This window comes from Melitaea cinxia, chromosome 14 (genome assembly GCF_905220565.1).
Source record: "Melitaea cinxia chromosome 14, ilMelCinx1.1, whole genome shotgun sequence".
NCBI lineage: Eukaryota > Metazoa > Arthropoda > Insecta > Lepidoptera > Nymphalidae > Melitaea > Melitaea cinxia.
This window is the reverse complement of record NC_059407.1, coordinates 11,177,677-11,194,438: the sequence shown is the minus strand read 5'-3', so window position 1 is coordinate 11,194,438 and position 16,762 is coordinate 11,177,677. Positions and strand designations below refer to the sequence as shown.

Below are 16,762 nucleotides of genomic sequence, written 5' to 3'. Positions count from 1 at the left end.
CGATTTAAATCAAATTTGCACGCCGCGTGCAGTTTGATCCAACTTGAAAGATGGGCTATATTTTATTTTGATATATGTAATTTTCATATTTAAGAAAAAAAATAAGGCGGTACGAAGTTCGCCAGGTCAGCTTGTATATGTATAAATATACATATTAATATATATGATAATAAATACTATTATAATTATGTATGTAATGCTCGGGGCCCGTGGGCGTTCTCTATAGGTGAAGGCGGCCGGCACTAGCGGGTCAACCGTCGGGTCGGCACGGTCGTCGTGAAAAAGCGATCCTGTGGCGCCCAGCTATGACGAGAAGGGCACTGCTGGGTTTTAAATACCCACGTATTAGGCCGGGAACACCACTCCCGCCTACCTCGTCGGCGGTGTACGTAAATGCATTTTCTAGCGATCAAAAAAGCCATATCTAAATCATTACCTATTTTTCATTTTAGCTGAATCGCGTTGATATGTCACCGTTATTTTAGGATTCGATATCGTTTGATAGGGATAGATACGTTCTATTAACACAGATAATAATTTCAAACATTGCTAGAACAGGTGAAAAATACGCGCCTTTCAAGTAAACGAAGTAGGTCGATACGCATTTGTTTTCTCTCGTTGGTCAAGATCTCGCGCTTTCAATATACCTTGATACTAACTCAATTTTCGATTGTTTTGCGGAGAAAATACAAAAGCGTGACAAAACGATTACCTTACTTCATGATGTTAATAGCTAAAAATACATTTTTATCAATCGAAGCGTAGCAACGGATGGCATATTGTTACTGTAGTTACTGTCGTCTTTAAGTGGTTTAGTTATTGATCGCCGGTTCAAACCTGACTCGTGCTCATAGGTCAAAATATTTTTAATCGTCATCTGTGTCATTCGTGTGCTAGTATATAAGGTTTTCGAAACTGAATTTATTATTATTATTTACTTAACAAGTATTTTTGTCTATTATTTACTTTATAAATATCCAAATAGTAAGTTAATACAACATTTCATAGTCCACAAAATCTGTTTTTATACAGTTTAAAAAATTGACGGACATGTCGGAATTTTTATGACAAAATCTTATTATTGTTTGATACTTTTTATTTTTATATTACCTAATCAAACAGAAAACTAGTATTTCCTTACTAGTGATCGTTTTTACTAAGATATTCAATGAAGCGAAACAATTCTAAAGATTTTTTTATTGTTATTGAATACTTGTACTCTTATTATTTGATAGGCAATTAGGTATTTACAATGTTTAAATATAAAACAAATTCAAAATGTTTTAAGCATACTTGAATAAATGCGTCAAAATCTCTTTTAAATTGTCATATTACAAAGTATTTTTAATTACTTATATAATTATAGTTAATATGAATTTTACATTTAATGTAAAGTGATTCTAGTTCTTGAGATACATTTCTGCAAATTTTCGCCTTTCTGAGTCGGCATATACTTAAAATTGGAAGACAAAGAAGACTTCGGCTTTTTTTAACAACTTTTTGTATGTAAATGTCAAACTAGGTCATTTCCGGAGTAACAGAATAGCAGCCCTAATCATAAAGCGTTCTGTAATACTCTGTATACATTAAGATATTTACGATTGTATCATGTAGAGAAATGTCCGTCCGGTTTTGTAACAAACAAGTCATTTGTAAGCGCATTCTGACGGAGGCTGGGACAATTGACAGACGTTTCTTCGAGATATTTCGTTTAAAAAGATAATTATAATTAACTCAAAACTTCCATACAAAAAATCCCGCATTACAATCTATACTTTTGCTATAAATAAATAGATGTGCTATGGTTCAAAATTATTTAATACCTTCGGAACGACTACATCAAATTGGATAATCCATTTTTGTTCAACAGTCTCTATTTTAAAACTATAACTATTTTAAACGGATTAATCTCACTGTGTCGGATTAATCACAAGTAACTATTTAAATAATTTGCTCTACATAGCCTAATTACTGTAGAAGGCTATAGGAAAAACCACCGATTTTCCTGGCTGTTAAACAAAATAAAATCCACGTAATACTATCGAAATAGGTACATAAAAACAAAAAGTAAATTTTGCAACGGTAACAATTGAGTATGTGCGTAGCTGACCATTCTGCGTCGGGTGAAAGTATGAGAAAAAACGAGTATCATAACATGACTAATATTACGCATTACAAAGTCTTTTATCTCATTATTCCACACATTGTACGAGCCTTCTAACGATTCACTAAAATTAGTAGTTTTATTGAGTGACGTCATCGTTTGTTTAGTCACTATTACTTTCATAGATATAATCTATTCTGACCTTAGTGTTAACTATGTTTTTAAGTAGCGTTTGTCAACGTAAGCATTCAAGGATTGAAAACCTAATCCCTTTACCAATGCTATCAATAAAAAGTGTAAGAAGTTATTTTGTTCATTAGTTTCAACGCTAATCTAGATAGTCCGATGTAATAGTCTAGTTGCGTTAAAAAACTTGGCAACTGTTATAGGCTATAAAAAAATCACTAAAGATGGAAGGACCTAAGGTAAATACGGACGAAACAGCATGAGCCGTCTAGTGCTATAATAAAACTGATACCATGTGTTTGAACATCACTTAAAAAATCTTATGACTTAAAACTGTTACTAATTTTAACTCCCTGCGATGACGAAAGCCGGACACTACTATTAAAACAACAAAATTAAAGCCTCATCTTAAAACCAGCGCTTCATTGAATACTGGTAATTTTTTAACTATTCACGTTTTTCTTTTGATGTTGGCTACGAACCGGGACCGTTCAACTTCCTGTAATATCGTCCATAAGAAAAATACTTTGATGCGTGTAGTTAAAATAAATATTTATTAAGAATAGGAAGTTAAAATAAGGGGTATGGTAATCATTCAAACGGTATGTAGTCATCATTGTACCGCATGTTATCTCTACCCGTCCTACTGGTACGGGCAACTAATAAATTTAAGTGATTATTTCTTCTTGTATTTTATTTGACATATTATTACACATAGCATTGTGGAGTTTGGATTACTTTTTCATGTTTGTTTTATAAAACAAAGAAAAAATATTTTAAAATTACGAACAAGCTATATAAAAAACCGCGACCCCATCTCGACTCGGCGATGGCTCACACGTGGTGGTTTTGGTCAGTAAAAGTCTGACATAATCTCTCCGGTGCCCCCGCGCTGGAAGGGTATGATCCATGAGGATTTCCCCCACGTTAAAAAAAAGGTACCCAGAGAACTCTATAGTTAATCCTTGAAATGTATCTTATTTATCTTGTAGTCTAGCACCTTAATCTATAATATTATTAAAAAAGTTCATTTAAAACAACATATTGCTGGACGTAACAATAATAACGTTTACTTTTTTCACGTTTGTTAATTTAAATTTTAAACGGATGGATGGTCATAATTGGCAATATAATTTTCACGAACCCCTAATGAGACACCACGTACCCCCAGGGGTACGCGTACTATAAGGTTGAGAATCTCTGTCCTATGCAAACGACAAAAGCGGAGACGTTATACAGCGCGGCGCGATGCGATAACATCAAATAGCCCATTGTATCTAAAACTTCTACGTTGTCATATTATTTCACACTACTAAACAGATGATCACTAAGGCCAGTGTCTTATGTATGTAATACGTATTTTAATACAGAACTATACAGTCACATTATTAGACGACTTTAAGGAATACAGATTAAAAAAAAAGTTTCAATGATTAAGCGACATTTAGATAAACTTGGTTCAACCTAAAGTTCATTTTAAACCTGTCTAAATGCATTGAAGCGTGGGTGAAGATAGCCTTAAAGACAAAATAAATAATGCTGTTAGATACTGACCTTGCAACATCTATAAGACTAAAGCCGAGTTGCACGAAAAGAAATTAAAATTTAAGTAGTGATTAAACTAATTTAATCGCAAGAATTGTATGAAATTCATGCGATTAAATTAGTTTAATCTCTACTTAAAATTTAATTTTGTTTCGTGCAACTCGGCTTATGAAATAAAAATTAAAGCAGGTTTGTAGATATTTATATGAAAATCAAATATAATTCGACAAATCAACAATTAAAAGGATTTTATGTAATTTTAGAGAAAGGAGAAAAAATATTTAGAATGAATTTAATTATTTTTTTAAAATTATTTTTGAAATTTTTTAAAAGAATGATCGTTTAAATTAATGACTTACAATAGTGCCAAAGCAAGCACGGATGATTTTGCCAATGTCACGTAGGATGAAATGAATAAATGAATGGTTATTAAAACTATATTAATTTTATCTAATATATAAAATTCTCGTGTCGCGGTGTTTGTAGTTAAACTCCTCCGAAACGGCTTGACCGATTCTCATGAAATTTTGTGTGCATATTGGGTACGTCTGAGAATCGAACAACATCTATTTTTCATCCCCCTTAATGTAAAGGGTAGTCCACCCCAATTTTTTTTTAATTTTTAGAGAGATTATTTATTTTTTTATTTTATTATGATTTGGCGTTGACAAATACGGACAACCCTAAATTTTCACCCTTCTACCAAAAACCCCTATTTTTAAATAGCGTTTAGCGGCAAGACAAAGTTAGCCGAGTCAGCTAGTAATACCATATACATATTTAGTTCGAAAAAGTCCAAAACTTTTAACTCAATGTTACCAGATTTCGATACTTATACTTTACTGCCTTTTACCTGACGAACACTTTGGTGAAATGGTACGTATGCCGCATCGGTGTGGATATTTATGTTTATACAAATATTTATTTCCCGTGATATCTGTCCTTGTAGGTCTCCATACCGTGCCTCGGAGAGCACGTTAAGCTGTCAGTTCCGGTTGTTATCATAAACACCTGATAGCGATCGTTACTCATAGTAGGGAATACATATACCAACCCGCAGTGGAGCAGCATGGTGGATTAAGCTATACCTAATCCTTGCTCCTACATGGGGAGAGAGGTATATACCCATCAGTTGGATGTTACAGGAGGAATCGTGATCGTCGTATAACTTTATCACGGCAGTATAGAACTGTTAGTAAATACTAGGTTTTTTACGAAATAACTTATAAGAAAATATATACGAAAAAATTCGCTCTATTTTTTCGTCTTAACATATGTCACTGTAGAAATGTTTCATTTCTTACAATTAACTGACTGCATTCTTAAAGATCTTGCGAATATTTTTTGTTGTATACTTTACACGAATATTTCGATTCGGAATGTGGTTTCTCCCAAACAAACCGGTAAGAAATTCAGAACTTTACATTGATACAATTTATACATTATAATTGAATATATTCTGTGTTAATAACCATTATAAATTCTTTACTGTACTAAATCAGGATATACACATCGAACTGCATAGAATCGTTAGCAGTTAGTGAGTTAGGAATCAGTATTAGAGTACGGCGCTTCACTGCAACGTGGCAGACAGTTATAGCAAAACGATTTTTAATTCTATTTTCCCTTATTATTCAACTTCCTCAAATAAAAATGTGACTACATGTGTGATGCAGTCAAACCTCTGTAGCAACTTTGGGTTTCGATACGTATCAAAATATCGGACTGCTTGGTTTTTTAAATCTTTTTTTTAATTGTAGAACTCATAAAGGAGTCTTGATGACTAGAAATTTAGAGAAACAGTACAGGACTCATATATACAGGACTCACATATACATATAACTTTTAATGGTTTAAATCTGCAAGGCTCATCATACAAACCCACTTTTACACTTGATTTGTAAACAATTATATAGCAACAAACAACGCCATGTGATTCATGCAACAGCAAGCTCAGCAATTTATGTTTGACAAGAGCCCCTAATGCTATTTTTTTCTATGATTATCAAATTTTTAAAATATTTTCATTGTAAAATATTATATATCATACTAGCTGACCCCGCAAACGTTGTTTTGCCATATACCTAGGTTATTAACCTTTTATTCCCCCCCCCCCTCCTTATAACTTAGGGGTATGAAAAATAGATGTTGTTCGATTCTCAGACCTACCTAATATGCACACAAAATTTCATGCGAATCGGTCAAGCCGTTTCGGAGGTGTTTAACTACAAACACCGCGACAATTTACAATTTTATATACTAGATTTCAATGGGCTATTACTCTTGGAACTAATCCAATATAGTAACACTATTTCATAATCTGTGCGACATTGGTGTACGAACATTCGGGCTTTTGACATTTATTGTTATTGAGTATTGACACTACACTATATAACCTATATGCCTAAAATAAAACTAATTGGTTTATGTCTGTAATACAGACTCTGTACATAGGTGATATTCGATAAAGAAATAGGTATATGGAGTATCTTCAAGGAGCCAATAGAAGCCTAATATACTATTTTTAGAATTTATGTTTGTCTGTCTGTTTGACTGTCCGCGCATCACGCAAAAACTGTAATGAAATTTTATGCGGTTTTCCCAATTGAATTGCTTGAGGTCTAACTTTTTAACTTAGGCTTTTACAAATAAAACAAGCAGTAGGTTGCTTATCTTAGTGACAGGCAACCATGAGAGTACGTTAAAAATATTTATTTAATTTATTAATATAGAAAAAGACAGTTTGTTGCGGGTTTGTACAATGTAGGTTATTACTCTGGATTACTGTGACCTCACTGATATCGCAACACTTCATAACCTACCTTCACCGTTGAAGGTCGGTTTAAATCAGTTTATTGTGTTTGGAGGTTAATCATAACCGATAAAAATATATCTATTTCTTAGTAAAAAAAATATACAAAAATAGTATACTTCCTATACGGGTGTAAAGGTGTTTGATATATACCCGACCGATATTCACGGTATATGTTTCTATGATAGAAAACTGCCTGTACTTTAGGCAACAGCCGATATAGATAGCGTATTTTAGTACTAGATGAACTTGGACATATTACATATGTATACAAATAAAAATATGTACTACAACCAGAATCAGGGAAGGTATCGAACCCACGACCATTGAAGCAGAATGCAAGGCATACTGCCTAGTCCTGTTCGGCGCCAACGGCCTAGTCCACATTACATATCTTTAATGTTAATGTTAATATAATTGTGAGTCTGATAATAATCTGTATGTTGACAGAGAACTTCTTTCATTTTAGTTTAACGTAATGAATGACATTGTTAGTTTAATAATTGTGTTTGCTGGCAAACGAAAAATACCGACTTCAATTACATCGACAAGTAATAAAACGTAGGTAGACGAAAAAATAGTCAAGTAAATATGCATTATAAAAGATTACTCAAAAAATTTAAAAGTGACCAGTGGCTTTCAATTAAATTAAAAATTATCAAAATTGAGTAACCTCCTCCTTTTTTGAAGTCGGTTAAAAAAAGAGAGTGTCTGGAAGACATCTCTCTTTAGTTTTTTTTTTATTTATTTATCAAATAAACAATATTGTACATATTTAATATAAATAGCATTAAAAACCACGCAGGTTTATGACAACACCGCCTCTTTTTTTTTGTTCATGCACAATTCTATGTTACGTTTAAATATTGTTTGCGGTTGTGCAGTAAAGTACATTTGTATTTGTAGAGCTAAAAATTACTATTAAAATCTTCTTGATACGATAAAATAAATCGGAGTTGCATAATTCATTTAAATAGTTCAACGGCCGAACAATACCCATAGCAACCACATTCAAACAACTCATTCATATAAATATAATAGGTACATACACTCTTAAAATTTCGATCCAGGAAACTTTATGTAACGTATTGCGTAATCTTATTGAAAACAAAAGTGATCATAATAAAATGTATGAGAAACCAGTCTACATAAAATGTATTAATACATACTGTGATCGTCTAACTTACCTTAATCTATACTAATATTATTATATTAAATATATTATAAAAATATTATATAAATATATTATTGTATATTATTATAAAGCTGAAGAGTTTATTTGTTTGTTTGTTTAAGTGCGATAATCTCAGGAACTACTGATCCGATTTAAAAAATTCTTTCAGTGTTAGATAGCCCATTTATCGAGGAAGGCTATAGGCTATACATCATCACGCTAAGACCAATAGGAACGGAGCACCAATAAATAATGTTTCAAAATCTATTTTTTTTCCATTTGATAACTTCTGCTGCGTGCGCTGCGTAAACAGTTTCTCAAATTATTTATTAAAGTTAGCGTTAGCCCAAAGTAACTATTTCACGCGGACGAAGTCGCGCGCAGAAGCTAGTAAACAAATAAACGTCATATTACGTAGACGAAATACATTAACAAATACACTAGTCGCCACTACAATTTTCGATGATTCCCCTAGATTTATCTGGGACCTCATCATCAGATCCTCGTTTCCTTACCCTTACCCTTGGGATATCTCCTTTCCAAGAAAGAAAGAACCAGCAAAATCGGTTCATAAACGACGCGAACACAAATAAAAAATACATAAATACGGTCGAATTGAGAAGCCTCCAACTTTTTTTGAAGTTGGTTAAATATATATATATTGTTGTTTAGTCCAACGAAGATTTAGTGCAGCGATCCCAACACCGGCTGTTGCGCTTCGCAATTCGTGGATTCGATGCCCGCTTATGACAAATATTTGTTTAGGACAGGTGATTGTCCTGATCTGGACGTTTGTTTTGTGTGCTTTTCTGGACCACTGATATATGATTTCCATTATTATGGTCTAGTCTTATATTAAAAGCGCACTCATGTATATTAATTGCAGTTGAAAATAATCATACGTATTTAACAATCGCAATTGCTAGTATACTGCGTGTATACTGGGAGCGACTATCATCTAGTTTTTTTTTTTCTTATAACACTTTTTATAATCGCAGAGTTATAAAAAAGTATCCTAAGTTACTCCTTATTACATCAGCTATCTGCCAATGAAAGTCCCGTCAAAACCAGTTCAGCCGTTTCAGAGATTAGCCGGAACAGAAAGACAGACAGCAGACAAAAATTATAAAAAAAATTATTTTGGTTTATGTACCGTGTATGCATCGATGTGCATTTAGTAAAAAGCAATTTTAATATTACAAACAGACACTATAATTTTATTTATTTATATAGAGTATAGATATAATCTGAATCTCGGAAACAGCTCCAACGATTTTCATAAAATTTATGTAAGGGGTTTCGGGGGCGATAAATCGATCTAGCTAGGATTTATCTTTAGAAAATGTCGTTTTATCCGTGTTTTTAGGCAATGAAAAAATGCATCATTAGAATACGAAGGTAAATTTAACTCTTGCTAAAATTCAAAGCTCAGGTTGGACATCGGGCGGTTCTAAAACCAGAAGATCGAGGTTCGAATCCAGATGTCTCCAGTTCGTTCTTTTCTTTCCTTTTTTTCAAATTCCTACTTTTGTGAGAAAATCTATTCTTGGAAGTTAGGACCTCTTTATCAACGCATATAATTCGTATCTAAGTATACATATTCCTTTAAATTTTTATATCTTATTATTATTATGTCAGTAATATTAACCATATTTCACAGTATGTAGTTCGTATTTAAATATAATTTCCGAAAGACAAGATTTACCAAAAAAAAAATACCATGCTAAGCTCGGTCATCCAGGTACTGTTACTGGTACTGCTATGAATTATAATTATGATAATGGAATATTCTAAAATAGAATATTATTAATTTGACTAGCCCGTTGGCGCAGTTTATAGTGGCCCTGCTTTCTGCTCCGGAAATTGTGGGTTCGATTCTCGCCTGAGCCTGGGTGTAATATTTGTATTTATATATGTATTATTTCTATGTAAATTTATCAATATATATATATATATATATATATATATACTAGCGACCCGCCCCGGCTTCGCACGGGTGCAATACTAATACTAAATATACTACAGAATGTCTCTATTTATAGTGTGAAGCTAGCTTATAGCATGGTTAACATAATAACATCATTCATATATGTGTCGTTAGATTACAGGTTGTTACAGAATGCGTTGAAGAAATAAAGGTTCACTGCTCGTTCCCCGTAGGTGCTAGCGTGATAATTTGTAGCCTATATGTTGACCCTTCTTGACGACGACTTCTTAATAATATTCGTGCCAAATTTGAAGTAAATCCATGCCGTACTTTTTGAATTTATCCCGGACATACATACAGACAAACAGACAAACAGACAAAAATTCTAAAAACTATATTTTTGGCTTCGGTATCGATTGTAAATCACACCCCAAGTATTCTTTAAAAAAAAATTTCAATGTACAGTTTTGACTTTCCTACCATTTTATTATATATATACATATATTTACTTATAACAATCGGCTGTTACCATTAACACAAGCATTAAGTTGCTTACCATAGGAACAGACGACCATGTGTGTATGTTATAAGATATTTATTTATTTATATACTTTCTAAACTTTGACTTACATATTTATATTACTTTAAATTTAATTTAAAAAAAAATTCAAGTTTCAAACAGACAACTGTTTGTGTATATCAGAGACATTTATTCATTATTATTTATATTAGTCGATAATTTACATAAAAACTTTGTAACTGATTTTATTACTACCTCAATTTAATAGAATTGATGTTTTTGAATTTTTGTTGACTAAAAATTATTATGTAGTAACTTCATTAAAACGAAATTAATTCCCAATAAAGATATAATTATTAAAAATATATATTGTTACTGATACTTTAATTACTAAATATTACCTGCGGGCCAAGTGAAGCCTCTCCTGTGTAGTCAGGTGCTCCACTTGGGCCATTTCGGCCACCAAATCTGAATGCTCCATGCTTGCTGGTATCCTAAAAATATTATAAAATCCATTACACAAGCTTTTATTTCAGTCATTATCTTCTCTATTTATTTATACATGAAGCAAAAACTTTGTACCCCTTTTTACGAAAATTGAGGATGAATTGAGGGCAAAAATCGAGATTAAAATTTCGCACACTAATAGTTTATATAGAGAAGGAGCAGAATGTTAATATTTCTTTTAATTAAGCATAAAAATACATTAAATTAATAAAAAAAAAATATTACACACACTAGCATGTATTTGACACACAGACATTTATACTCTTTTGTTTATTGTTAAAGTCTAAGTCAGTGGTCGAATTGATTAGATTATAGATTAATATTGTTTGTCTATCCTGAATGTCAAACATCACAATAATAAATCCATCAACTTATAATTTGAATTTATTATGGTCGTATTTCGACCACTGGATGACCATTAGTTATATTTAAATATATATTTACTAGTCTATACCCACAATCGTGTTTGAATTTCTTATTATATTATAGTGTAAAATACAGTACACAAAGGCAATATATAAGTACGTGTCAAACACTTTACAGCAAGAAATATACATCATTGACTAAGTTGTGCTTATAAAAATCACTTTATTTTAAAATTTAAATGACTTTTTGATTTAATTTTTAAAGGTCAAGTGTCTGTAAAATATTACTTGACTTAATTGATTTCAATCCAGTAATTTTTCCATGATATATTCAAAGAATTATTTAATTCAAGTTGACTTCCATAACCATTCTCTATAGTCATAATATATTGATTGACTGTCATATTGGCAACTATAGGGCTTTATTGTCATTATTTATATGTACATGTGTGTTTATACTTAAAAATATATATATTTGAAATGCAAAATAGCTTTAATATATGATTTTAAAATAATGTATGATATTTACATAATTATATATTAATTAAATACAAAGAAAAGAATAAGTATAATAGGTACTTCGAAGATTTTAATTAGCATATTAATATTAAAATAATAAACATACATAATTAAAAAACTAAGAGAATTGATTATAGCTTAAAACAGAAGTTTTGCACTAGGCACTAACTGAGGTAGACGCTTACGCTTCAGCCTGTAATATCCCACTACTGGGCATAGGCCTCTTTCTCCATGTAGGGGAAGAATCAGAGCTCAATCCATGACGCTGCTCCAATGCGGGTTGTATGACCAATAAAAATGTTTGTCATGTGCGGGGATCGAACCTGCAACTGCCAGCGCAGCCGGCACAATGCTGAGGTAGAGCACAACAGGAAATGTCCTGTTTAAAATCTGGAGCAGCCCGACTGCGGAAGTGCCTACCTCGACCTTACAGAAGATCACAGCTAAATAATTCTGATTCCAAGCAGTGTTGTGTTCCTGCGGTGAGTAAAGTGACCAAAGCCTTTGGGAGGGATTGGAGGAATGGTCAGCAACGAGCTTGTAACATTTCTGTGTTTGTAGGCATCTTTATGCTACGGAAATCGCTTATCGCCACGAAAGCTGTAAGCTTATATCGCCTCTTTGCTTCAGTAACGTGATAAGTCGGAATTTTCAATTTTTTTTTAATTTGATATTTGAAACCGCCGTGACCGATTTTATTTTTCCAAAAAACGTGGTATATTTTGGGTGTGTAATGGCGAATTTATGAGAGAAAGAGACAGTGTGACTGTGTCAGATCGCGATATCACGTTGTCTCTTTCTATGCAAAGATTTGTTTCTACAATGAAACAAAACAGTTGTCACTGCGCACTTGTAGTGGAAGGTGCTCTCAAATTTCAGCGAAAACGTGACATTACGACGATATCACTGTTTGGTTGCAAAGGTATGTTTTAATTCAATAATATTATTTTTTATTTTAATGTGATATTGTGGGTTAACACAGTGTTGTTGAAAAAAATGTGTGATATGTTAATTGTTATAAATTCTCATGTTACACTGTTGCTGAAAGAATTAGAATTTTGCTTTGTGTTATCTTATGATATAACATTGTAGATGATGAAACTTTTTCTAATACAAAAATAAAATTATAGTTATCTGTTGATGTTCCGCTATGGAACAAAAAAAAAAATAGGTAAAAAAACTTTTTAAGTTAAACGGTTTTATGTTAAACATACATTGCAATGTTTAAGATAAATGTACTAAAAACCAAAAAATAATAAAATAGATACAGTCGTGGGAATTATAAACATATGCATAGACTAGACTAAAATAAAACCGTGGGGCACGTCAATTGTCTACAAATTATCGACTTAATGTGCGATAGAAGAATCGTTTAATTCGTCGTTAAAATAGGCAGTTGGCCCGCAGACGGTGAGGAAATTACTTACTATTTTCTTACTCTTTGTCGGTTGAACAACTGCCTAATTATAGTGTAACATTACAAAACAAACATTTTAATCAACGATTGTAGACAATTGACGTGCCCCACGGTTTTATTTTAGTCTAGTCTATGCATATGTTTATAATTCCCACGACTGTATCTATTTTATTATTTTTTGGTTTTTAGTACATTTATCTTAAACATTGCAATGTATGTTTAACATAAAACCGTTTAACTTAAAAAGTTTTTTTACCTATTTTTATTTTCTAGTTTTTAGTTTTTATTTCGCATTCTGTTTAATTCATTTAGTGCTTCATTATTGCAAGGCCCATCTTAAATATTGAGGTTGTATAGTGCACTGTATTCTTCTTGTCAAGCCCTTTTATTTGATACCCATATTGGTGGGATTGATAAAAAATTGTTATCAGACATTTGGTAGCGGCGGCCAGCTTAGATTTCAATTTTACATAGTAAATTGTATTCTACTTGTTGAGACCTTTCATTTGATACCCATGTTGATGGGATTGATAAAACCTAAGTTATCCGCCATTTTGTAGAGGCCGCCATCTTGGATTTTAATTTTATACAGTACATTGATTATACTGGTTGAGCACTTTCATTTGATACCCATATTGATGGGATCGATAAAACCTACGTTATCCGCCATTTTGTAGCGGCCGCCATCTTGTATTTCAATTTTTTATAGTATATTGTATTCTGCTTGTTGAGCCCTTTCATTTGATACCCATATTGATGGGATTGATAAAACCTACGTTATCCGCCATTTTGTAGCGGCCGCCATCTTGGATTTCAATTTTTTATAGTATATTGTATTCTGCTTGTTGAGCCCTTTCATTTGATACCCATATTGATGGGATTAATAAAACATAAATTATCCGCCATTTTGTAGCGGCGGCCATCTTGAATTTATAATGATAATGAATAAACATAATTGTATTGTCACCAAAATCCAAAGTGTATACAAAATTTCAGATTAATCGGTTGACAGGAAGAGGGTGAAATTTGAATTACTAAATTTGACCCAAGAATAAATAATAAATAAAAAATAAAACAAACGGGGTGAGCTAAATAAAACCGTTTAATAATAATTAGACCAGTAATATTCAGAAATATTGCTTTGTTAATGCTAAAACAAAGTAACTAATTCTACTTATTTTTCCAGATGGAATCGCGATGTAAAAGACTTGTTAATCTTGCATTGACAACAGAACAATCAAATATTCCTGTTGCAGGGATAAGTGCAGGTATCTATTTGTGAATTGAACCATTATAAAACTACTTAGTAGGAAAACTCCTCCGCCACCGCATGGCTGAGTTAAATACCTATCTACTTCTACTTTTTTTAACGCGTGGTAGGTACTCGTACAATTAACTACTCCCGCGCGCGTTATAATGTAGGCACTAAGTTTGGATTATATTTTTTCTGTCGTATTAAAATTAAATATTTAAACGTTTTTTTAGATAAGGACACAACGTTAAGCTTAGGGGATGCAAGGTCAAATACAGAGGAAACAAAGTTAAATGTGGATGATGCAGCAAAAAATCGTCATCGTTGTGATTCTACGAGCAGCAGTGGTAGTTCTTCGAGTGACTCATCATCATCATCGAGTAGCTCAACAAATACATTTTTTTATGAAGGTACCTAAATTTCATCGGTGTTTTCAATTTTTATAGTAATTTACCGAATTATATTTACATTCAAACCGTAATTCATTTTGTATACAGATAGTAACGATTCAGTTAAAGACCCAAACTACGAAGTTGTGGAGCCTCGACGTCTTAATCAAAGTTCTTCAGATTCTGATGAAGAAGTTGGTAATGTTAACAAAAGACACCACGATGGTGTTTTACAAGAAATTGTTATTCGTGCACCTACAGAAGAACACGAACTGATTATTAATAGGCTTGTACAAAAAGCCGATGCAGTCCCGATTGTACATGAACCGTCAGCTGTTGAAAATATTAGCCCCACTAAACAAAACTCACAAAATCCAGATTGTAGCCCAAACAAAAAAGGAAAAAAAAGGCGAAGACTTGAAGGTAGCTGGAAGAAAAATATAGCGAAGAGGCTGAGAAATAGCGGTAAGTCTTATCAGTCAGTAAAAACAAAAAAAATTATTCCAGAACGGAAATTGAGACCGCCTTGCAGGGAAAACTGCTTATTCAAATGTTGTTCAAGTATTACAGATGACCAACGTCAACTACTTTTAAAAGAATTTTGGAATTTGGGCGATATTGAAAAACAGTGGTCGTTTATTGCAAATAATGTCGAAACAGTCATCCCAAAACATCGATATGTTAAGATAGATTCAGATGGAAATGTGGCACCAACTCGCCAAAATAATAACGCTTTCTTTTTCACCGTTTCCGGAAAAAAGATAAGAGTATGTAAATTATATTTCAAAAACACTTTAGCAATAAATAACCGACCAATAGAGACGGCTTTAAGAAAGAAAAATAAAGAATGCAACATTTCTTCAATGAAAGATGAGCGGGGACATCATTTAAATAGATATAAAGTCGATGAAAATATAAAGAATGATGTAAAAAAATTTATAGACGCAATACCGAAAATCGAATCACATTATATAAGGGCCAACTCAAAACGACATTATATCGATGGCAGCAAAGCCATTACCGATCTTCATAGAGACTATGTTGCAGAATGTAAGTCGAAAAATGTACCTTTCGCCAATTACTTAATGTTTTACCGTATATTTACGCACAATTACAACATATCGTTCTTTGTTCCTAAAAAAGATTTATGTGATGTGTGTGGAGCTTACAAAAATAGCACTGATGAAGAGAAAGAACGATTAAAAGAAAACTACGAAACGCATCAAAATGAAAAAGTTCTCTCACGTGCAGAGAAGGAGAACGATAAAAAGAATGGTGAAATTCTCGTTGCTGTGTACGACCTCCAAGCAGTTTTTCAGTGTCCCAAAGGGGACATTTCTGTCTTCTATTACAAGTCGAAATTGAATGTATTTAATTTAACTATATACAACATTCAGAGTAACAGTGTTGAAAGCTATATTTGGGATGAGTCAAACGCTCACAGAGGTGTAAACGAAATCGGTACTTGCGTTTACAAATACCTCGTCAAAATTTCAGAATCAGTCGAAAATCTAGATGTTGTATTCTATTCGGATAATTGTGGGGGTCAACAAAAAAATAAATTTATGATCTGCATGTATTTATACGCAGTAAAGACAATACCTAATCTTAATTCAGTCAGTCATAAATATTTAATAAAAGGACATACCCAGAATGAGGGCGATTCCGCCCATTCCCAGATTGAGAGAGAAATTAAGCGGCAATTACGATCTGGACCCATGTATACACCAGATGCATTTATTGGTGCCATAAAGGCTGCCCGGAAGAAAAGTGAGCCCATCCATGTGAATGAAATATGCTTCGCAGATTTCTATGATTGGAAAAACTTAACTAATCAAATGAACTTTTCGTTGCTAAAAGACGAAAATAATGATTCAGTCAAACTATCAGGTTTAAAGGTGATTCGAGTTCAAAAAAGCGATCCTGAAGCTATATTTTTTAAAGATTCATATGCTGATAAACAATTTAAAAAAGCTATTGTTATAAAAAAGAAAAGGAACGTCACTTCAAATTTGGAATTAAAAAATGTATACAACCAAAAACCT

At 32.6% G+C, this 16,762-nt stretch overlaps 2 protein-coding genes across 3 annotated transcripts in view; one reads left to right on the top strand and one right to left on the bottom strand.

The window, feature by feature from the left end:
* The window catches only part of LOC123659953 (protein phosphatase 1 regulatory subunit 16A), a 37,944-nt gene extending 27,195 nt beyond the window's left edge, over window positions 1-10,749 (bottom strand). Inside the window, exon 1 of the mRNA XM_045595110.1 lies at window positions 10,670-10,749. Coding sequence (XP_045451066.1) covers window positions 10,670-10,749 — 80 coding nt within the window. The remainder of the gene's footprint in view (window positions 1-10,669) is intronic.
* Window positions 10,750-12,367: 1,618 nt separating this feature from the next.
* Window positions 12,368-14,823, top strand: LOC123659637. 2 transcript variants are annotated; one of them, XR_006744048.1, is made up of 3 exons: window positions 12,381-12,581; window positions 14,263-14,344; window positions 14,562-14,725. XR_006744048.1 is itself a non-coding variant. In XM_045594837.1 (2 exons), exons 1-2 carry the CDS (start codon window positions 12,404-12,406, stop codon window positions 14,744-14,746), a joined length of 363 nt encoding a protein of 120 aa, XP_045450793.1. In that variant the 5' UTR covers window positions 12,368-12,403; the 3' UTR covers window positions 14,747-14,823. The 2 variants fall into 2 exon arrangements, 1 of the variants encoding a protein (XP_045450793.1); XM_045594837.1 differs by lacking the exon at window positions 14,263-14,344 and having other exon boundaries at window positions 12,368-12,581; window positions 14,562-14,823.
* The last annotated feature ends 1,939 nt before the right edge of the window (window positions 14,824-16,762 follow it).